Source organism: Haemaphysalis longicornis, unplaced genomic scaffold (genome assembly GCF_048455015.1).
Source record: "Haemaphysalis longicornis isolate Haplotype H1 unplaced genomic scaffold, Haemaphysalis longicornis Haplotype H1 scaffold_3, whole genome shotgun sequence".
NCBI lineage: Eukaryota > Metazoa > Arthropoda > Arachnida > Ixodida > Ixodidae > Haemaphysalis > Haemaphysalis longicornis.
In genome coordinates, this window is record NW_027526335.1 from 90,616,129 (window position 1) to 90,640,762 (window position 24,634).

General features: G+C 47.4%; 1 protein-coding gene across 2 annotated transcripts in view; it reads left to right on the forward strand.

Moving 5' to 3' along the window:
• Positions 1 to 24,325, forward strand: part of LOC144174831 (uncharacterized) — a 134,859-nt gene extending 110,534 nt beyond the window's left edge. For both annotated transcript variants that reach the window (XM_077703749.1, XM_077703750.1), the window contains exons 2-4: positions 9,530 to 9,827; positions 21,582 to 21,774; positions 24,195 to 24,325. In XM_077703749.1, coding sequence (XP_077559875.1) covers positions 9,533 to 9,827; positions 21,582 to 21,691 — 405 coding nt within the window. In that variant the 5' untranslated portion in view covers positions 9,530 to 9,532 and the 3' untranslated portion in view covers positions 21,692 to 21,774; positions 24,195 to 24,325. The remainder of the gene's footprint in view (positions 1 to 9,529; positions 9,828 to 21,581; positions 21,775 to 24,194) is intronic.
• The last annotated feature ends 309 nt before the right edge of the window (positions 24,326 to 24,634 follow it).

A 24,634-nucleotide genomic window follows, 5' to 3' on the forward strand; every position in this document is an offset into this window, starting at 1 on the left:
GATGCACGCGCTGAGCAAGTGCGTCCCCGGGCGCTTGCGAGGCTGTCATTCTTTTTTCACGTTAAGCACCCTATCTATTGCCCCTGAACTGACGCCGGAACAGCGATTCTGATCTGACCTTGACTACCGCAAGTTCACTACAGGCTACGGAGTGGCAGCCAGCGATCGTTCCCGTTGGAAGAGAAATAAAAGGAGCTTTTATAATCGTTCGGTTCCAGTTGTTTTATTCATGGAACTTCTTACAGCACTTCGTGCTTCGAACTTTCGCGCAAACGTTCGTGAAGGTAGAACGAAAAAATAGGTAACGAAATGCGGTTTCTTTTTTAATCAGTCAATGTTCTCTCCTCGCGCGCTCTGTGAGGTAAATTACTGCCATTCAATACTGCGCATTCAGTCCCGCAAGCTTTCCCTTTGAAGTGGTGGAAAGCAGCTAGAACTTGACTAATACAGACAGAAAGGAAAACGGGACATGCCGCGGACTATATTTCGCATACTCCCTTGGCATGCATTCTTCCACTCTGTTGGCATGCGATCGACGGCGCTCTTTCGTTCCTGTGCTTCAAAGCGCCGCGACTCACCGGAAATATCAGCGTTGGCCCATGCGATGTCTTTTGTGTGTGTGTCAATATAGGTTTTACATTGAGCTAAAGCCACAGTCAGTTCACTACACTTCGTTTGAAAAGCATTGAGCGACTCGCAAAATGTTACAGAACGGCAAATAAAGCGGCACAGCGCAAAAATGCACGGAGATCATACGGAGATTCATTTTCTGTGCACCCAGTACGGATCAGCTGACTCCTTGGCGTCCTCGCGCATGCGATCAGTCGCATTCGAGCTTGCGCGCAAGTGTTGCGTGAGCGTTGCCACATCTTGCTCAAATAGTCTCAGTACATACAAGTCGCACGTACGCTAAACCGAAAACACGTCGGTTACCTACCCACAGGAGATAAACTACGCAATGCTGTCGACGCCGCCTACACAAAATCCGCCTGGCCAGCGGTCCGCCATGTTACAATTTCTCCCGGCATGCTTCGCTAGCCGGACGCGGAAACACCGCAGTAGCACGTTGCCAGATTACAACCCATCGCTTTCGCCGTTTTTAGTAAGCAAAAGCTCATCTGGCAACATTCAAATCGTTGTATCATGTCTGCCACCATGTGTCGTACGGTTCCAATGCATTGGCTCAGCGGCGCGCTTTCCCTCTATGCTTGCACGGCGGCCGCCGGCTCGCTGCTCCACGGCCGGACTCGACTCTCCTCCCGCGCGCGAAAGGAGCGTCGAGTCCGGCCGTGGCTGCTCCTGCTGGTTCCTGGCTGGCACGTTGGCCGCGTGTTTACTTGCGCCGCGCTAGTGAAGTGATGTTACGCCACGTAACCAGATGGCCTCGACTGGCACAGACCACAGTGAGCAGCAAGTGAGAACAAATCGTTTATTGACATCCGCAAGTTTACAGAGGCCAGGACATCATTTCATTTCATTTCGATCGCTGAAATTGTACGTCGCTTTCGTGGCAACATTTTTTTTTGCCATAACAACTCGTTGACTTGCGCTAAGATTGCGAACGAAAGGCAATTGAGGTATCGACGGCGACAACGGTGTCGTTTGCACCGTCCTTCTAGCGGAGTGCATAACACTCACCTTCTGTTGGAAGAATCAAATATTCTGGCCTCGACAGCTGTCTTCCGATGCGGAATTTCCCACATTTGTCACTCCACAAGCACTCAATTCCCGTGTTTTGCCAGTCCTCTCAACAACTGATGACGCAAAAGCCCATAACAGCAATAACAGTCACGAAACCAGTTCTCTGCGCACATAGAAACGGTGGGTCGTTGCAGCGGTTTCAATTTGAATTGGCGGCTTTGTGGTTGCGAATTCAGAAACGAGGTGGTGCACCAGTCGGCTGTTCGTAAAAAGTTGCGTACATTTTTGCTCAACGGATGTTTGATGCTGAACTTGTTAATAATATTTTTAAACAACACATTGTAAGCGAACTGTGTTGGCTCTTTGAGTCACGGAATGAATGTTTTGTATTCTATACCAAAAGTAACCTTTCGGTTGCGCCGTCAACTGGACTTGATGGTCGAAAACTGCGATGTAGGTTGGTCACGTGGGGCGTCAATTTTTACGCCGCCTATAGGGACCGGGCAGCTGGACGGGTGGCGCCACCACTTGGCGCTCCCCTTGTCAGTGGAATGAGCCGGTGCATTGGACTACACAGCCTCCCGTTGTTTTTGTCGTGTTTGCTTCGGTGCTTTGTATGTTTTGGTGGCGTTGTGAGCAGACATGTGAGATGAAATAAAGTCTAAACAGATGTGTTGGGTTCTTAGATGCAGTAATGACTACGTAAACTTGTCGGACGCGTCTAAAGTTGGGTATCGGCTGCAATGGCATGAGCGCTTTTTGCAGCGATCTGCGCTTGGCTCCACCCGTTCTGAGTACGAATAAAACTACTATTATTAGTATTATTTTCTTCTTAAATGCACTCATGGCTACGCAAACTTAATGGATGCTTGTAAGGTTGGGGAAGGACTACATTGACACGAGCGCTTTTTGCAGCGCTCTGCGCCTGGCTCCGCGCGATCTGAGTAGGAATATTAGAATTCATTTCTACCACTTTAAATTATCTTCACTGGTTTCAATGACTACAGTTTCCACGCCAGCCTTAGCTCTGGGATACCTCGATATGTGTGCTTTAAATAGAAAGGCACCTGCATACGAGATGGATTACCGTGTAGCCGTAGAAATGTTGCGGTAGTTTACACTTTCTGTAACCGTGAGCTTTGTACCTTCGGTTTTGGTGAACGACACTGTGACAGCATGGGAGCCCGAAAGCCGAAGTGGAAATCCCACGTTTGTGGTGGTCATTTTATGGGCCAAAGTTATTCACCAACCCAACTGCCCAAGCTACAAACTATCCCTCCACCCCTTCCCGTTTTACCACCTGCGTAGAATAAAGGCTGGCACCGATAGTTAAAAAATGTGGCAGTGTTAACATCAGCCGGGGTTTTTTTATTGCTGAAGTCTTCTTTGCAGAGTACCTAAAAAAATTGTGTAATGCCTGGTGAAGACACCAAAAACGCGCGATTAGTTGCCTCAAATATGGGTGCATGAGCCCGAGTCCTCCACCACAGACACATTTCCGACACGCTGGAAAAAGTTTAGATTTGGAGAGGGGGTATGGAAGTTCAAAATTAAACAGCAAAATCATCTAGCCCTCTGTCTAATGATTATGATGGATGAACACACAGCTTTCTTCGTGCGCAATCGAATGGGAAATGGTCAAAGTCAAAGACGCTGCGATCAAAAGACCAAACTGCCTGCTGGTCTAATTCGACGCTTAACTAGTCAAAGTTTAAATCCAGAAGGCAACCAAGGAAACCCATACGATAGAGCTTTGCGATAAACCATTATCGTCGTTAGACGGAGGTGCACATGATTTTTCAAGCGTAGGTGGCAGCTTGTAAACCGACCGCAGCATTCAGTTGTAAAGCTGAGTACAGGTTTCGGGCACCCTCCTGTCTTGCGTCCTTCAGCCACGCAGGAATTAGTTTTTGAAAAACCATTTACCAACTAGCCAGCAATCATTGCAATTCTTGTAAAGCAATGCTTCTCCACGACAAGCAATAACGTTCTATTATAATGCGGTATTTATTCTATCAACGATTCCCGATGGCTGTAGTAAGAGCATTTCTGTGAAATTAAACACGTTTCAGCCGTAGTTAATGAAGATACGGAAGCATCGTCCGTCACAATTTCTGTTTTGAGGTAAATCTTCGAAGACACCCTCCAACTTTGTCTTTCGATTGTACACGACGTCAGCGCCGTTTCGTCATCAACTGCCAAAGGCCAGCGCCGCAGCATTCCTAGATCGGTTGCACACACCGGCTTTGTGGGAGCATTTAGCGGCAATATACTCCTCGATTCGCGAAACTGCATGCAGGCATGAAAAAATTGCATGAAGCAATGAACTTTCACTTCCAGCTTGACTTCCAGCTTGGCGCATTGAGCGTCGTCTGCTATTTGTAAATACTGAGTATGGGTGTAAATAACACACGTGGCATGCCTCGTAAACGTCACATCCACACTCAAGATTTACCGATCTGAAAAATGCACGTAGGGTTACGTTCGCTTTGCCAGCCGCACCGCAGAAAAACAACAGAAAGCCATGCACAACAATGCTGCGCTGACCGCCACCGGCATTCCACTGACGAGCGGTTCGCCACGGGCGGCGCTGTTCGCTGAAACGACGGTGGTGCCATACAACGGCCGCCCGGTCCCTATAGGGAAACCAGGGAACGTCCAAGCTTGAGAGGCCTGGTTACACAAAATCTTTACAATAGTCTTATACACTTACAGCCAAATCTAAACGTCTAAGACCGGGGTCAGTGTTCATTCTTGCCAACATTGTTGAACAAGAACTAGACATTACGCACATATAAGGAAGAAAAATCAATACATTAGTGGCATTTTCAGTGTCCCTTTATTTAAAAAATCATGGATGATTGGTTTTTGCGATAGCAAATGAAATACTACATCAAGGGCAGGAAACCGTCACATGCTGTTGCCAGCGCTACCTTCTGACGGCATTTAAGAAGTCAAACGGCAATAGCAACGAAAGGTTCCACTAGATGGGATCCATGTTCCGCTTGGAACGCTCGTGCAGTAGGTCATCGTGGTTCTATAAATGTTGTAGGGTGCCTCAATTCACGCGCGCCTCCGCCGCACAGCAGCGCTGGCACCGAGACACCCGACTTGGAGCAGTAGAACGCGGTAAATTTAAATTGACTTGAGCAAACCTCTAGCGTGTTCTCTTGGGAGGAACGAGACCGGAAAGGAACAGCATGAGAGGTGAACGGGGAAAGAGAAGGGAGGCCTTTACTCGGAAAGCGCGCCAGTCGACTATCGTCTTTCGGGGACATTTGCAAAGAAAGGAGCAGATACGCGGCCATTTTTTTTCATTTGAAATTGTAAGCTATTTACAATCGTGCCCCATTGTCCTGCTAAGGTGCCCCCCCCCCCTCCTCCCCTCAACCTCCGTTGCTCAAAAAGCAGGCACAGAGTAAAAAATACAGAGATTTTTTTTCAACATTTGCAGCTGACGCCGTATACATTAATTATATACTTTGATGAACCACCCTGTCCAGCAATTTCTGAACCCTGTAATCGTATGTTCCACACTATGGAAACAAGTTCGACAAACATGCAAATGCGGCCACTTTTGGTCTATTTCCGCAGACACATTTTTTGATGTTCCAGCGAGAGGTGGCTACTCGAGTAAGTCCATTGGCATCGAACACGCATTCTCGACTGTGCCAATGACGGCCTCAAGCCCAAAGGCGAGACACGGAGAATAACACAAATTGTCATAAATCATCTCGCAGAACGGATCGGATGCGGTTGTGGCAAGAAATATACCGCGCCCTTCGCAGAAGGAACGGCCGACTCACGTAACCCGATTAGCGCTGCGTAACACGTCAGCAGAAATGGCGCCCGTTGCGAGCTCAGCGCGGAGCAGTCATCGTCGTAATAGGGTTAGCACAAAACTGCCCCTGCACAAAGATGGCTGTCGGCCGTCAAATCGGGCGTCTACAGCTCCAAGAGCTATCAGCGCTAAGAAGACGCCGTAATCTAAGGTACACGCCGTGGCTATACGAACGGTTTGTCATGTGCCCTAACTCAATATGGCTTAACAGTAAGATCCCCTAGCCTTACCTCGAAGCTAAGTCTTGCGGCACCAGATTGCTTTGTCATATATTTTTTTGAAATTTTTAAGAAGAGACGGCTCCAAGTATGGCGAGTTTTTCATGAATAATCTGTTCTTTGCATGGTTTGCACAACTTTCTGCAGTCAGAACTGCTAAACGGAAAAATTAGGCAATCTCTTTGAAGGCTGTTAAAGGGGTCCTGAAATGCCTTCCGCCGATGCATGGATGTACATGTAATCAAATAAAGCAATGTATTAGCAGTCTCCTCCTGCAAGAATTTTGTTAAAGCGATGAGTATTAGCTGAGAAATCGTAAATCAAAAACCGCGCATAATCGTCGCGCCGTATTTCCTCCTCCTTTCAACTGTTTCTTCGCTGTTGGCCTCCCCTCCCATGATGCTCCGCTCCTCAGCGGTGACGTACTTCCTCTATTGCGCTCCCACAGACTGCCGTCTGCTACGCGCCAGCTCTTTCGGCTTTTTCATCTTTGTAGACACCATGGACACTCCTCTAAAGGCTGGAAAAGCGAACGAAAGACCTGGCCGCATGTGTGCGGCCTGGCCTTGCCCTTTCGCGGCTTACGTAGCTGCCGTTGGTATCGGCGGCGAACTCGCAGCCGCGCGGGGAGAATCGTGCGCTCGTTCCCTTTGGTGCACCGCGCACTGTTTATCCAAAAAGCGCGGTCTCAGATGTGGCCCCGCTGGTGCCGGGTGTTATTTTGCGGTGGTTGTAATTCCTACTACCGGCGGCATGTGAAAAAAGACATTTTCAACCGACACAGAACCCGTTCACAAAACGCGCCGGATCGGATCGCTTTATCAGCGGCGACGAACGGGAAGGCGCAGAGCAAACCAACGCCGCACTCGATCAGCGAGAACCCGTGTTCTGGCAAGCTGCACCCATGTTTTGCATTCAACACTGACGGGAAAGCGTTTGTTTGCACTTGTTTGGATAGTCGTAAAATGTCCAAACACTCCGGCACTCCGCTAGCAGATCAGCCGGCGAGACATTTCGGAAAACATTTGACAGATGGCGCCGTATGCATTAGTGTGTCGCTACGCAAAACTGATGAGACGCTCTACTAAAACAAACTCCCCTCGCGGTGTTTACGTAGCGGGACGCAAAAATTTAGCGTTTAGCGTATGCAAAGGCCACAAACGCTGTACTAAAACTCTATTAGCAGCAAAATAGCGTGCGTATGTGAGACCGCTTGCGTTTACAAAGCTGCACGCCGAGCGCGTACGTTTCAAACCTAGTGACATCGTTTAAATACACTGGCAAGCACAATGTAACGTAGTCAGATATCAACCGTATGCTCAGGCGACAAGCAAGAGCTTGTTTTATGTGGGGCGGAGATTGCGCATAAAGGCTCGTTCGAACTTGCGACGAAAGCGAGTGAAAGCGGCAGGAATTCCGTCGCTTTGTCGCGCGACGATCGTTTTTGTCGAATGGTCGGGACAAATTTTCGTCGCGCGACAGAATTCCCGTCGCTTTCGCTCGCTTTCGTCGCAAGCGGGAATGGAAAGTTCTGCCGCTGCCGTCTGCTACGCAGCTCGGAGGTAACCGCGTGATCTGCTCGGGCCGGACGAACGCGCACACTCCCGTACGGCAGCGCCCCAAGCGGCAGCCGTCCGCGTACATCGCTCCCGGCGTCCGCCTGGAGCCCGCCCTCGGCACAGTAGCCAGTATATTTGAAAGGCACTATAATGGAGGAGATTTTTTGCTTCCGATGAACCTAGTTCTTTGCCCCTGTGTTTTTAAATACGTGAAGTGGTTAGCACGTCGTCCTCACGCAGCTCTGTATCGTCGTAGCATCGCTGATTGTCCGAACGAAGCTTGCAGCTAAGCCAATGCAGCGACCGAAGCTGTGTGTGTGTGTGTGCATCGCCTCCTGTGTGTTGTGGACGCCTTCGTTTCGCGATGAAATGCGATATTGTACTTCTGCGGGTGGATAGTGCTTCCCATGGTCTGGATTATCTTTCTCGAACGACGTACCACTCAACCTCGCATGGGGTATGTGTAGTGTGCCTGGCTAAAAGCCTTCTCGCTTGCGCGCCAGAGTTGTGACTTGCTGTTCGTCCCCGCAAACCGGGTGTAAGGTGAGTGCCGAATTTACGACGGGCAGGAGGAAGCAACCCATCGTCTGTCAATCGCGGTTCAGACTTGAAAACGCATGTTGTGACGGTGCGTTCGTTCGAAACGCATCTCTGGATTGTTTTGAAGTTGAATAAAATGTGCGCGTCAAACCCGGGCATTCGGCTCAGGGCGTTCTCTGCGATTGCACCAAAGAAGTGCCACGGGGCTTTCTTTATGGTACGTACTCACGTAAGATAAAATCCATGTCGTGTTATGGCCGTGTTGCATTCAATACAAACGGTTAAGCATTTGTTTACACTTGTTTCGTTTGTCGTAAAATGTCAAAGCACTCCGGCACTCCGCTGGCAGATCAGCCGGCGAGCCGACGCTGAGCAGACGACACATCTCTTTGCCGGAAGTGCGTGAAAAAGCCGCCCAATAGCAGAATTCCTACCTCGTGACGAACATCAGGGAATCGATGATGTAGACATGTGAAGATGGCGGCGTCCAAAAACACGAAGGAAAGGGTGAGAAAAGGGCGACAAACTTTGCAACAAAAGTGTGAGCTTTCCGCTGCGCGTAAAAGAGTAATACTTGGCACAGGTGACGTTGACGACCCAATCTAACGATTGCGCTAGTTCATTTAGTGTGCTCAAAATGCCTTTCAGGGCCCCTTTAAAGTGTTGGGGAACATGTTTATTTTTTTATTTGTGTTGGTAAATAAAGGAAGATTTTTTTTTGTATGAGTCGTTCTAAGGTTCAACTGGCTCCGGTTTCCCTACGCCGGGAAAACGAGGATGCAGAAACAGAAAATGCCAATCAGACACTAGGGAGAAATTTGACCGTATCTAGGCGACCAAACTACTGAACAGTGTTACGAAGTCATTTGTGATAGTACCTTGTGCCACGTGACCTGGACGTCCAATTAGTGGCTTGTGCGGGCAATGTGTGACACACTGTCTTCTTCCCCACTATTGTAGTGCAGGTACCAATAAATCGAGTGCACTTGATTGGCGCCGCTACAGCTCAGCTCAAAGAGTGCGCAATACACTTTCTTTTCAGTTATTTTTGCTCCTTTTGACGCAGTTGTTTAAGGTAGATGCAGTGGTGTTGATTAGTAGTTGTCAAGCCAATTAAAATTGTATTTCTAATTAGAAACCGTGATAACCAGTGTTGTGCACTAACATTTTTCCTCATACACACCACATGGCCCATGTATACCTGCGAATAACATCGTGTCATGAGGCAGACGGACGGACGAAAAGACAGAGACATATTGTAGGGGATTGTCCCCTAACGTCCCTGGCGACGCACACATCACTTGTTCACAGTGTTAATATTGACGTTGATTTACTTGCAGGCAGTGCTTCATCTCATATCTTCTGAACAGAGATAAGAAAACCAGCGTTTCTTCCACCCTTTATAGTGTACCGAGGAGGTCTTGCATAAATAGTGGAAACGAAGCGAGTGAATGTTATCAGGACCACACATGACCCAACCTGTCAGGCGGGGAGATTGGGGATCTGTTGAATGCATGACTAGCGGTACGTAGAACTTACTAGTAGATGAAATCGAGGCACAGGATACCATCGGTATTTACACTTGTCGTCCTTGAGTTTACTACACCCCACCATTCACCCACTTCGGGTGATAGGTCCGTGCCGAGTACCTCCGAGTGAAGCAACCTTCTTCGTGCTCCTGTTCGCGACCCGCTCAGACGCGGCGAACCTTCCACCGATCCCGTGCGCAGGCCATGCATCCCGGCAACAGCCGCAAGAGCCCGCTGGCCTGGAGCCTGGTGCGCGCGTCGCTGCTGCTGCTCCTGCTAGTCGCGGGCCAGGGCGACGCCGCCTACCTGGCCGGCAAGGAGCCGCTGGTCGCCGGCGACGAGCTGCAGCAGGACGGCCGCGCTGGCGACCTGGGCGAGTTTGCGAGTCTGGCGGCCCTCCTGCGTGACTACCTGGCTGGGAGGCTGCAGGAGCTGCCGTCGTCCAAGGGCCGCTTCGCGGAGTCCGTTGGCGCGGCACAGAGCGTCGCCAAGAGAGGAGGTGCGTCTCCACGCCTATTCTTGCACACCGCCCGCCTTAGAAGCATTGTAAAGGCGAGAGACTTAGATATTTATGTTTCACACAAACTGTTGTAAAGGTATCGAAAATCATACAGAAAATTGGCGCTACATAAAATCGGAGTGTGAGCCAGGAAAAGGCCAGAGACGTAGAAGGGTTCTCAGCAGGGACGATCCACCCTAGAACATTCCAGACGCGCCTCGTATACGTCGCCGCGTGGGTTCAGGGCTTCATTGAACATTGATATGGGTGACGACACACCACGCCCTAGTGGTGGGTGGAGAAGACCGAGAAAGCACGCCCCGACGGAAGAGTCTAAAGAGTTCGAAATCCCACTCGTCGTAACCTCCTTCGGGAGGAAGCTACTATGGGCAAAGCAGCGGCTGTGGCCCTACGAAAGAAACATGAAATTCAACAGAAAGTTCAACAGGAGATCGACACAGGGTCTAGTTAGGGTTTTACGTTTACATATTCATAAATTTCTAAGAATCCCCAGTAATTTTTTGAGGAAGTTGCGATGGAGACATTTCGCGCAGAATGACCAGATGGAACTCAGATCAGGAGGCGGACGCCCGGCTCAAAATAAGCCCAAATAATCCTCCGCTGCTGCAGAACATGCCGAAAACAAGTGGGAAGAGTAGCCGAGGCAATTCATTTGAAATATCAAATATTTTCTTGATTACAATTTCACGAAACCCAAACCCACATACATGTTCTTTACATCAATCTTAATCCGGCTTAATCTTCCCAGAAGGACAATATCCGATCAAAAATTGACTGCTTCATCTGATTGCAAGAAACGTGAGCGCGCTGTGCTTCCAGCGTGCACGAGCCATTAGTGCCTAGAACAGCCTGACTCAGCTGAATGGAACTTGTCTAAAGGTGTACCGTCGCACGCCGTACTAGTCTTTGCATGTGCTTAAAGGTACCATGAACGCAATACTCCATTTTCACTCATTCAAAAATTACTTTGTACCAATAGCAATTATGCCAGCCTTACCGAAACTCAAAAATCTAATCTAGATAATAAGGAAAGCAAGTTAAATAGTAGCGACCCGCCAATAACTTACTCGCCTGTGCTTATGACGCTATAGTGAGTAAACAACCTCACTGCTCGATTGTGGTGGTGCTTCAAATTTCCTTATCACACCGCTTCAAAGTTAACATAAAGTACACGTGCTGACAACTATGCAGTATTTCTTTTGTTAAGTGACTGCTGCCATTGTGCAGCGCAAAAGTTTAAAAATTCTTAAAATTTGATTATCGCATTTGAGTTGAAAAGAACGTCCGTCAGGGCTGACAAGAAGATTAGTAAGCTATTAAGCCTAGTTCTTTCCCATAACCCAAGTTTTTTGTGAGTCTTCATTGTTCTTTAAATCGTTTTAGCTTGCCAAACCGACTTCAGGCGTCGTCAGTACATGTTTGCGAAGCTGAAACATGTAGAACGTGAACTAAAAAGTCTATTACTTCTAGTCTGTATTTCGTGCCTGTCTGACGAGAGATGTGCATGAAAACTGAATTCCGAGTGGGGCCTTACTGGGGCACGACTTAAGGACTCAGAAGGAGAAAATGCACGCACGCGACCGTGAACAAAGCAACTGCGGTTAGTCTTGAAAACCTTAAGTAGATCTCAAAAGGCGGCGGACGATCAAAGGATTGCGCAAGTGACCCGGGAAACAACCAAGCCCAAACCCACTTTGCTGGTCATCCACTTTCACCATCCCACCCTGCGAAAGTGGATGACCAGAAAAGCTGTTGTAAATGTCCCGCGGTGTCTTACCTTGGGACCTCCTCTTGCATGCCTACAGTAATCGCACACAATTGTATTTCTGAAGTAAACTATGCATCTTTGCAGCGTTGAAACTTTGAAATCCCTACAAATGGTGATGGAGGAGGGTATGAAAGGTTTCTCGTCGTGTCGGCGGGCTTGTCGCTTGCGCTCGGCTACTGTCAGTAGATAAGGGTACATAGTACCGGCACCCTTTTCTCCTATTCTTCCGTGCCGCCGCCATGATAATTGGTCACTTAGCAATACGTGACATTTGTGTACATTGCGACGTTTCATGGGCGCCGCCATTTTGTTGTTTATGCGTTTCAGTCGGTCAGCTCTGGCAGGCTTAGCTTACCCTCCCTGCTCTGCGGCTGCATGCGACTGACGTCGTTCTGAATGCGAATCGAAGATAACGCGTGTAACTGCATTTAAATAGAACAAGTGTGTCCAAAGATGCCCTGTTTGTGACACTAGTCCTGCCTAGCCTTAAAAGAGAACCTGCAAACATATTTGCCGTGCAGGAATACAAGGTAGGAGAGGGGGAAGGGGTAGTCCCACTGTTCACAGGCGTCTTATCATCTATAATTTGGTTTCGATGCTTGTTTTGTGGTTTCCTCAAAATAATTCTGAGCTCTATGCTGTATGCTTGATTAGCCTGACGCATGCCTTCGGCGTTTTTGGCATTGGTGCCTTGGCCTTTCCACCCACAGAGATAGTTTTTGCCCACGGCGATGAAACCGTTCGGGGGTAGAGGTACACAGCTTCGCTGTAATATTGGCGGAGAAGGCCAGGCTCCATAACAGTTTGAGCCCACATCGCCAAGTTGGAGCTAGGCCGATCATGGCACCTCGAGAACGTATAGGCTACGTCGGGAATGAGAGAGAGAGAGAGAGAGAGAGAGAGAGAGAGAGAGAGAGAGAGAGAGAGAGAGAGAGAGAGAGATGTTTATAACCACCGCGATGTTAGCCGATCAAGTACACTTATCATTTTACGCTATCCAAGCCTGGAAATGGTTGTTCAAAATAGAAATACGTGATGATGCCAGGTGCAATACATCGCATGACGGCAGTTCTTTGCATATAAGACTTCAAGTGTAGTACTCTGCCTATATGCATTTCAGCTTTTCAACATATTCGCGGCCCCAGCGTACACGGCAGTAATCACTGCTTTTGCATCCCATTGAAGGCTTTACCGCGTCTACATTTATCCAGACGCGCTTCACCGCATGATGTGACACGTCTACCTGCTTTTCCTTTAAACCCTAAAGCCAATTTTTTCTAAATGCGGAGCATTTCTTAGGCTCGCGATGTCACTCGTCAATGTTGTCGGCGCCGTCCACACGCTCACTGCGCATGCGCGTCGCATCGAGGCGCAGGTGCGCGTCTCTCCCCCGTACCCTCCTCGCTCTCAACAACAGGTGCGGCGGTGCGGGAGGAGCGCGTGTACCCCGTGCGCTCCGTCGCTCTCAACAACTTCTGCGGCGGTGCGGGGGAAGCGCGTCTGTGCGAGCATGCGTCGTAGCTACCCGTGCGCTGCGTCGCGCTCAACAGTAACGGCGACAGGCCGTGTACACGTGATAACGGCGTGGTGGGTGCGTGGAAAATTCGCGCGCTTGTGTACGGAAGTCTGCGCATGCGCGTCTCTCCCCCGTACTCCTCTCTCTCGGACGCGGGCGGTGTGTATATAAGCGGCGGAGCGCGCGTTCGGAATTCAGTCAAGGGCGTCTTTGCTTGGCTTTCGCTTGACTTGACGCTTTGCTTGACGGCACCAAGCAATAAAGACAGACTTTAACTTTACACTCCTTGCCTTCGCTTCTCCTTCATTCAATAAATAAGAATAATAAAGACTAAATAACAATTAAGCATTCCCAAACCATACAGAATTACGCAACATTCACGCGATACCCCCACCACTCTGCGACGCATTTACTCGAGTTCCCCCCGTGAAAAGATGCGGGTGGGTTTTTTTTTTTTTTTTTTTTTTGAGAGCCGATTATCTTTGACTTAAGGTTCATGACTAGTGAACGCCACACTGAAATTCCAAAGTGGGGGCTTGGGTCTTTCTTGTCGCGTCGCGTGTATACGAAACGTTTACTTCGAATATCCTTCAAGCCCAAGAAGAAATTAAACCGCTGCATTTAATTACATCCATGTCATACTGCGAACCGAAGTGCCGGAGGGAAATGCCCAATTAAAATCATCTGTTTACCTTACCATTCGTGCGGTGCACGGAATTAAACAATGAGTATTCGGAAGAATCAGCCAAAGACAGCCGATATTCACGGAAGGCGGTTAGTTGGGTGCTGCTAAGAGCACTTTCTGCCTTAGATCGGCTCAGTTGTTGAGCTTCTTTGACTGATTGGGAGCGTTGCGCTGAATCATGGGTGAAAAAAACAGGAGTGAGTTAGCTACCGATGAGGCAAACGCTGTAACACGTCGGCGCTTATTGTCTGTTATACTCGTAGTGTAGTATAAGAGACAATAGGCACCGACATTAGCATCGACTGGTAATGTAGTAAGTTGCCGCTGCACAAATCACTGTAAGGAGTTGCCAATCTTCCATTTACCTTTATTGTTGCGAGCATACCCTATTAACGCTACGCGCAACAAGAGATAGGGAAGAAGGGATGCTATTGTAATTGCTTTTAAACATAGCCTGCATGATTCAAGAACTGCTACGTCCCAAATTGTGTATGCTCTATTTTGGAGTGTACCTTCTATTTGTTCGAACACTGTATGTTCTTAATTTCCTCATCTTGTTCGCGAGGCGGGGACACGTTAAATAATTTAAAAAAAAGGACAATCTTAGACATTGTCTTAACGAAGCAAATTCGTTTTTTGTGCTCACAGGCGAGGTTGCCGTGAATAGCACTAAAATAATAGCTGCAACAGGAGCTATCCACCAAAAAAACGTAGCACCTTTAAAGGACGAACCAACTTGAATTTCCTTCATTACCAAGATCGGACACAATTAGATTTGATGCTGCCCTTTCAAAACGCCCCCAGGAAAAAAGCAATTTTGGAGGAATATCTTCTCATAAAAAACATCCAGCGAGTTTAAACAGACTCCGGGGACATTTTATGAAATTAGGCGGGCAAACACGTACCCTCTCGAGATCTGTATTCTAACAACACAATTCATCCACCTCCCCTCCCGGTCTTTCTTCAAATATATTGTCTTGTAATGGAGCAAGAACTTTAAGAAGTGTCGCATAAGAATGGTCCAAGTCTCCCATGTGCTTATCAATACAAGCAGGCCGGCCAAATATGTGAGGTGAATATTGAAAGATAAAACACCGTAGGTTCGTCGTATGGAGAGTAGCAAGAAATAAAACGGAGAAGCGCAACAACTAGTTCAAAGAAGAGTGACTTGAAGCTTTGACGTAAGGCTTTTGATGTCCTTTCAACAAACACAACAATCAAAAAGTTTTGTTTGAAAAGATTCTCGTGGTCCACAGCACAAAGATCAGTCTGTGTGACAAGGGTAACAAGATTACGGCTTGAAGCCGCAGACAGAGAATCAGGCATATCTTGGAACGAGTCCTATGTCCCAATCTCCATCGACATTAGCAGGAGTTCAAGCAATGACGCTATTTTGGTTGCGTTAGAACGGTGGTTTGGGCTATTTGGTGCATACTGAATTCGAAACTGCGCAAAAAGACGCCTTGTGTCGTCGTTTCCCTGTCCCGTCTTTTTGCGCTGTTTTGAATTCAGCTATTTTGATGTACCCGTAACTATTCCGATGTCTCGGAATTTCAAAAGAGCTGAATTGCAGTTGTCTTCTTCCCACGCTGAAGAAAGTCTATTTCATTGTGTTGAGCGCCGCAAGGCCAACATGGTGTCGGTCGTTCAAGAAGAATTTCGCCAGTGTTTCTTAGCACGGACACGGAAACACGTACATTTCCTGAAACCTGGTCGAGAAAGAAAGCAGGAAGACTCAATGCATATTTAAAATATAGCTATTGCTTCCCAAGTCACGCGGCCACTTCATCACTTGCAGTTTTTTTAGGACACCGTTGGAATGTTAGGCCAGGCTCAGACTGTTGCCGGAACTGTCGTAATAACTTTAAAGAATGACGTATTTCATGTCTCAGCCAAGCGAACTGCGTGACATGCCGTTTTTTTACGTCCATGAATCACGATATGGCTTTTGCGTCGGTAGTCTGAACATACCCCTACAACGCCTTTAACAGCAGAGCTGTTGTACACTCAGTAAGTTCGCCGTTTCAGGAAAAAATACCACGAGAATGCGGAGCGTCCCTGAGCGCGTGCCTCGCGGCGACCGCGGAGCCGCCACCTCACGCAGTGGCTTTAGCAAAAAAAACTCCAGCGCTGTCATCAAGCGCTGCAGCGCATTTGATGCTTTGCATGAGCAACACGACGACATCGACGCATAGCACAGTCTAAAGCGACGATGGAACATGTAAATAAACCGTTTCAAACGTAAAAACGCGTGGTGATCCGTCTTTCAGTGCTCCCGTAGAAAGAAATCCTGCAGCTTCGCTACGGTTGAAGCCTTGCGCGACTTAGTGCAAGCATCGCCAGTTGAGCCGGTTGAACTTTACAATGCTGATGAGGATGACTTCGCATCCACCACTCGCCGCGCAGACGAGGACGACCTCTTCGATGCATATGACGACGATTACTAGTCCAGCAACTATGCAAATAAACAATTACACTGAAACTTAACTATTGGTCTCCTCGATTCGGCTACACTTTCTGCACTAGTTCACAAAAGTGCCGTGCAAGTGCAGCGCCAGTTCTTTCGCACGCTACACCTTGCACGAGACGAGAACTCGCACAGGGGCTAGTGCAGAAGTGTAGAAGAACTGGTGCAGCACGGCGTCAGATCGAGGGCCGAAGTGCAGGTGGCGCAAGCTGCACTGGTAAATCGAGTGCGCGAGTGCTGCACCGCCTGAACTGGTGCAGAAAGTGTAGCCAAATCGAGGAGACCAATATATGTGTCCGGGTATTTGCCCACCTACAACCGCTACACCATTTAAGTCTTGCCCATGAGTGCAAGATTTTCTGAAACGTTCTTGGGAATATTGCAAGTGTGGAGTCACAAATTAAACATCGAAAGCTATTTTCATAATCGAATACTGTATATGGCAATAACAACGACGCGCAATATTGCACGCCAGGACATGGGACCCAAACGAATGCCTCAAATCCAGAAACGCATCCACGAAAAAGAAGTCCGAAGAAGGGAAGAAAACTAGGCACTTAATTATGAGCAGGTGTCAAAGCCCGAGTAGAATAAGGGAGACGACAATTGACGCCTTTACAACCGAGGGTTAGTACATTGCACAGCAGCGCCAAAGAAGAAATTAACACAGGCTAGACAGACGATAAAGGCGCTGACTATAAAATACTAGCTATAGCCTCTGTGCCCCTACATTTCGCCGCTCTTTTGCAATGCAACCATACTAACTGTACAGCTCAGTTTTCCTTACTACAGGAAACGATTAATTACTAATTAGGTGATGTGCTTACACAGCACTGTGTTGCTTTAAACCGGTGTTTTTTTTTATATATTGCAGGCTTCAATTCACGTTTCTATGGGCCTTCAAGCAAGTAGAATCCTAAAAATGCTATAGAAATTTAGAGACTTATCTACTAATGCCTAGCATTCTTTTGCCGCCTGTCTTGAGTGTGCGTTTTTTCCAGCCAACTTTTTTGTTTTATTTCTAAATCCTGTCCGACCAATTATCTCTAATTACGCAATTAGAACGATTTCAGGTACAACTTTTGCGAAATCTACATGATTGTTGAAATGCCATGCGGTGTATGTTTTGACATTTCCCGTAATTTTTTTTATATTCTTGTTATTTTTTAGTTTTTCAGAATTTCGCTCGACCAATCATCGTCATTTACGTTTTTCTAACGATTGCATTTGGAACTATCGCGAAATCTGTATTATTGTGGAAATGCAGGGCGTTACACGTTTCACCATTTTCCGTAATTATTTTATATTTGTCTTAGTTTTTTTAGTTTTTCAAAATTTCTTCCATACAATTATCTCCATTTACGCAATTATAACGATTACAGGTGAAACTTTCGCGAAATCTACATTATTGGGGAAATGCCACGCGGTACAAGTTTTGACAGTTTCCGTACTTTTTTATATTTTTGTTATTTTTTATTTTTTAAAAATTTCGCTCGACCAATCATCTATATTTACGCTGTACTAACGATTACATTTGCAACTTTCGCGAAATCTGCATTTTTGTGGAAATGCAGGGCGTCACACGCTCCTGGCTGTGGGGGAACTCGGCAAGGAATGCTACGCATTAATAAATCTCATGAATGCTCTTCTTGCAGTGCCATTTCTGATCTTAAGAGTGCAGATGCACAGCCCACTCTCCAGAATGAAACTGTGGTTTCGCCATCGTCGCCAAACAAACGGAAGCATCCAATCTTCTTGAGTACCGTTAACGCACGCTTAGGCCGGGTTCAGACTGTGGCCGCAACTGTCGTAATAACTCTAAAGAATGACGTCATTTCACGTCTCAGCCAACCGAACTGCGTGAAACGCCGTTTTCTTTTTTTTTTACATCAATAGATCACGATATGGATTTTGCGTAGGTAGTCTGAACATAGCCACTCAAAAGTACACGACACGGGACATCTTTTCCCCTTACGCGGTATTTTAAGCATTACACAATCACGACAGAAATCTTGCTGAGTATGTATATGCATCCATTTCCAATTTTCAATCAATGTTCAGGTGACTCACCCAGAAGCAATACTGCTGGCAGCAACACTCTTGTGGCCCAATTTCGTGATCAAATTTATCTTATTTTTGCCATCATGCCACTCACAAATCGCTACTTTAATAACTATAACTCGTCTGTTTAGCGGAACAGTGAAGAACTGACGATCTTGTAGAAGACTTCCAGATACCCATGTGCTTACGATGGCTTAACAATCACTTCTATCGGTGTCTCGCGTTCTCATATGTGTGTCATCCCGAGTTTGCTATGGAACACCGTCAGTGCCGCCCGTCATCAGCTTCTATGGGCACAATACTTCAGTGTCCGTACGTGTTTGCCGTATTCGATATTATTATGCTCAGTAACATGATCCAGCTATTTTACTCCCTACTCTGAAGGCTGCTAGATTTAAACCGACGCAAGATTTCCTGGCCATTCAGCGTATAAAGATGACTGCTTAGAGGGTTTTTTTTTTCATTATGCACTATAAACAAGAACGACAGAGTCCGCCATACTAGTTTCTAACTCCGTTGACGAGACTATGATCAGTGACATACCTTACCTCCTAACATTTTCGTGGCCTTTCATTTTTGCTAGATGTCGACTAAGCACAGTTTGCCTATCACCCACAAATGACCTCTTTTCTGGAGGTTTCTACGTTAACTAAAATCCTTGCCTTCGTAAGTAGCCGGCGCTACGCCTGATACGCAAGTGGGAAAGCATAGCCGGTGCCGGAAAAAACATGTCCTTTAAGTCATCGCAAAATGTACGTGACGTCCAACAAAGCACCGGGAGCACCCATAGCGAAGCCGCAGCAAGTATGCGAGGGTGTAACTGTCCTGTCCCAAGCTACTTCACCTTTGACGCTCACCGTTAAGAGCAGTAGCGCTTGCTGTCTGAAGTGAAGTAGAAACAGGCCACTGTCCGGCGGGCTCAGCTCCGTTCTGAGATTGTAAAGGCCAGCGGACACGCGGGTCTTCTCTGTTCTGGGTTTGGCTTCGCTGCATCGGTGCTTCTGGCGAAACTGGCGTGACAAATGTGAGCGTCCGTGTAACCTACGACGGTGGAGTGATTGATGCCCAGGCGCAGAGACATTGGCGTGATGCCTATGTGCAGACGCGTTGGAGGTAACAAGAAGCCGCAGCAAATAAGCGAATCTTCTAAATAAGAGTTGCTGCTCTTCCCTACGACATGGTCACGATTCTCGAAAAAGAGTTGACACGCTTTGAAACGCTCTTTCAAAACGCGAAATTAGAGGAAATAGAAAAAAGGGATTCATCATGAAGGACATCAGGGTTCGAAAGGATGCGGGATTCTAAAATATATATATCGCTCTCACTTCTAGTGTTTCTGAAGGCGTTAACACCTTAGAGATATTGGTTGCGTACAGGGCATGTTTTTTTTTAAAAGCGCTGCTTGCGTGGAGCAGGTACCAGGAGGCCTCTTCAATGCCTGGTTCCCCCTGAGCCTCTCTCCTTGTCTCTCTTCCTTCATTCTACTACATTGACTGTAGAACTGGTCGGCGAAAACAGCGCCAAAACTAAGGTTTTTAAACTGCGCATTGAAAGATAAGTCGGTCATGTTCGTGTCTCCCGCCAAAGCTTCCGCCCGATGGTGGTAACTTGAATTGGTGCTGCGTATTGCTGTACGCATCTGTCCTTTACAGCGAAGCTGTATGCCTCTCACTCCTTGGTATTTCTCCGTGCCGTAGCCCGTCAGCAGAATACTGTTTGCTGCGAAGCCCTACACACACAATATTCCACTACACCCTTCACTATTCTTAGGAGACGAACCAATGTTCTCTTACGAGTGTCTTTTAACTTATCTTGCAGATGTCCATTTCTTAAAACTCATTTCATACAGGGCGTGACTTCAGACCACAGACTCTCTCCTATTTCAGGGAGTTTCTGAAGACTGTTTTGTGCGCACAGGGAGCCTGACGGCGCAGCATGCTCTGAGGCTCCAGGCGCCCTCATGTATCCACCATTGTTCCTTTCATCCGCCATCATCAGCATTTTTATGTTTTATACTGCGGGCCCTCTACACCCATCTATAGTTTTTTAGGCAGCGCCATGCCCATGCTCATCTCATACACATTTTAACTACAAACCTGACATAGAAGGACCACCTAACAGAGTCCTGGCACTCTTTGGTCGCAGATACCCTTGCGCCATTAAACACAACCATAATAATAATAAAGCCATCTTTCTCACGATCGCACTGTAGCTCTCTAATGAGCATATCTCTTGAAAAAGCTTGTGTTCTACTGCGAAAATCATGGAGCACAATGGCTGAGACCTGCACAAACGAGTACATAACCGCGGTAAATGTTATCGCTACACGTATTATCGATAACTATCAGTCGCGGTTCTAACACAGAAAAAATGAAGCCGCCGCTCTCAATCCGTTCCAACCGCATCACAAAGCTGCTGTGGAAAGGACGGCCACATTCTTGTGGGCTAGGATAAAACTATCGTCCTTCCAAGTTTACCTAAACTAGCAGTTCAGAAAAATGCTTAATTGCGAATTACAAACATGTTTGCTTTCTTGGAGTCATTTATACTCCGCCACGATCATTACACAAATAAACAAAGAATTGTCCATTCGCGATTCCAAGCGAATTTGTAATTTAATCTGTAATACATTTTCATTGGTATTTTAACACCTTCGTCGTACAATCACCTGAAAAGGGCTCAACGTCAATCATTTTTTGCTCTGATTAGTTTTTGAACTCACTCTCATAATCTTGTTGAGGAGTGCTTTTATATGCTCCCTGCACTAAAAAAAAAGAAAATCTACCTAAGCGTTGTGATATGAACCGATATCACACCGGCGACGAAATAGGCGCGCGCTACAGTCGAATGAAACTTTGCAGTATTAGCAGCTGTTGCGGTGCAGTATCCGGGAGGGCAGAACACCTAATGCAGTCATACGATGTGTTTAATCTTCCCTTGATTTTCACCGTGATCTGTTGCTTGTTTTCCATGTTATCTCTCAGCTCTCGGCTCGCGATCGTAATTGATGTTCACGACGGTTTTTCTCAAAGACGAAACCATCGGCACGTGGTAACTGGAATAACATGGTAACAGAGGGCGGGGGAAATGGAAGAGATAGGAGCGGGAACGCTCGCGCGCGCACTCTAGTCCCGTTTTAGGCACTGCAGTCGTTCGGGTAAACTCGTATTCCTCAGAAAACGCAGCAACCAGGCTCTATTATCACTGTCATTCAGACGACGCCTTGTTGGTCGCAGTGATGATGGGCGTGGACCTCCCGGACTTCATCCTGAACCGGAACCAGCCCTCCATGAAGAACCTGCAGGCTCTCCGGCAGCGCCTGTTCGAGAGCGGCCGGAGGCGGTGATTCTCAGGAACCCGCGTCGAGGAACGCCCGCCGGGAGCGCTTTTCTCCCTGGCAGACAGCGCCAGCCGCCTCTCTCCAGCGAGGTAAGTCCGGCGACCGTCACCTCCACAGGGCAGAAGGAGCGCCCACAAGTGCTGCTACTTCGGCCAGGCACGAGGGCCGCGTAGCTACGTTTATTAATGCTACAACTTTATTCCAGCGAAATTCCTAATTGACCCAGTGAGCGAAAAAGCCGACGTCCGGTTTCCGTAATAGAACCGCTTCTTCGGAGGCCTTCCAAGGCAGCTGTAATAAAAGCACGTTCGAGCTGACTAGGCGTTCCTTCCTTGCAGATTAAAACGATCTTGCATGCGAGTAAAACATTTCTGGAAACTCTCCTAGACGTTGTTCGAGTGGTGTTTCCGCATTCTCTATAATACAGTAAAAGCTCGTTAATTCGAACTCGAAGGGGACCGCAAAATTATTCGCATTAAGCGGAGTTTTAATTAGCGGGAAGGCGCTAGAATGAATGGAAATCGCTCCACAGTGCGCGGGCAGAACACAAAGAAGCCACCTCTGGACTCGTTATCGCGATTTAGGCGCTACTACACGTTTGTGGTGGGTGATTTCGTAAATAATCTTTCGTAAATAACAATGGCATGCGCCGGAGCACTGGCGCCGGTGGCGCGGCTCCCTCTGTATAGAAGCGAAATAACCTGTTGCAGGAGCGTAGCGTGTGCACCACGCTGTCGTTTTTCTGTTTCGTTGTTTTGCATTTCTAGTAAATTTGGTTTGGTTTAGATTTGCAACACATTGTAATCACTCTGGGCCGACTTCTTCTGCGAGGGGCGTCGGAAATCAGGGATCATAGTTCGAATTAACCGTTCTGGAACCGACGCGTTCGAATTATCGGGAGTTTTCCCCCATTGAAATATATAGAGGCCTGTGCAGGAACCAGGGCGTGAGTTTGAATTAACCGGAAGTTCGAATTACCCGAGTTCGATTTAACGGGCTTTTACTGTAGTACAGTCGACAAACTCTTACCTAAAAGGCCAATCGCTTACGACGCCGAATATGACGCAGGTACGCAAGCGCCGTACATCGCGTATGAAGGAAATCCGCGTAAGTTATGGTTGGAGCTCGCCCGTACGTTTTCACGGGCGCGGTCAAAACACGGTGCTTCGCGGAACTGTTCCTGCTCCAACGAGAAGACGGAACAAGGGAGAAAATAGAAGGAAGGAACAAGCTATCGGTTTCTTTCTAGCGTGAGGGGTGGTGGTTCCTATAGCTGAGGCAATTTCCTGTTTGGCCGAGCGGCACCGAAGCCATATACGCGATGGTGGGGCCACAATGTGTGGCCGCATCATCCCTTGCCCAGGCTACTTACGGCTCCGCGCTCAGCACACGTGGGGATCTGCGCAGGTCTCGCACGCGTGTGTACCCGCAACAACGTTCTGAATGCGCGATATGTGAGAAGAGGTCATTAGTCTAAGGCCATTCGAGGTGATGTCAGCACTCTTTCGTACAAAAAGAAATTTCGCCACCGCTGGCGAAATACTAGCTAAATTTCCGTGTAACATACCACGTTCAACGTACTTCAGAACTATACAAAGTTGCGTTCCTCGATATCCCGCGTCCTAAACAGCGGCTCATGGTTAATGAAGAGGAAGTGGGAATCATTATTCCAGGGTATATTTAAAAGAATAAAGAAAAAGACTATTCGGCTTCCCTACGGAAGCTTCGTTCATCCTCCGTTTCTGACTTTAAATCTTATACCAGGCGAGACGAAATTTCATCCAAAATTAGATTTCATTACGTTACGATGGTCGTACGGCCAACCTTTTGAGTGGACAAGGCTTTTGTGTTGAAACCGAAACGCCTTCTTTAATAAACCTTTGGTCGGCGATCCCCCAATTTTCAACGCGGAGTCTTATAGCTGACCAGATTAGATTTCGTAAACGTCTAATTCCAAAATTTTTAGCTCCCAATTCTGCGTTTAGTAGTAATTAAAGGCCAACTCTCACCTTTGAGCCTTTCAAGCGTTATTTTTCTACATCGTAACTAACTTTCTTGTGAGCTTATTTCATTCCCATGGGTTCATTGGTTTAGCAGAAAACGAAAAATTCAAATTACGAGGTTTGAGGCGCCGAAACTAAATTTCAGCTTTGAAGAGCGCTCTAGTGGAGAGCTCCGGAATTATTTTGATCACTTGGAAATCCTTAACGTGCGCCGAAATCAAGACACACAGGCGTTTGCCCTTTTCGCCTCCATCTGAAGAGCAGCCACCACGGCCGGGACTGAACCCTCGTCCTTGGGCTCAGTAGCATAACGCCTTAGACCCTGAGCTACGGCGGCGGGTGGTTTAGCAGAAACTTGAACTTTCGATGGGGTGCCATAGCAGATGTCGGAGTTCAGCTTCGCGGCACAAAGGCCCCCAATTGACGCATTGCAATAATTGCAACAGACCGCAGTGACTTCACTTTACTGATGCTAATCGGCTGACTTTTTTGTCTATCTCTTTCAGACATGGAAGCTCCACGGAAATCCGCGTAAACAAAAAAAAGGTGCCACTGGACGCATCGCTGACCTTAACGCGATCACGATTCTTCTGAAGAGAGCGCGGCTCCCAAGTTAAGAGTACTTCAGGTCCCCCAAGAAAAAAAAAACGTCGAACAAAAATAACAAAACGCGTAGTTTAGACATAGCTTCAAGAAGCATGACAATCCGAGCGGTCTGAAGGGGTGCAGTGCCCCGATATACTAATAATGACGCATGCGACATGGGATAAGAAAGCAGCCAGGAAGACCTCTTCGTTGGCGAAAGTAAATCTGTTTCGTGAAGACGTTGTAAACATGTGGTTTAGTTGACGAGAAAATAAAAAAAAACAGTATCTGTCACGTGAATAAAAATCACCTGTGTGTGTGCAGCGATGAATACACTTATTGTTTTTTTTTCTTCTTTGTT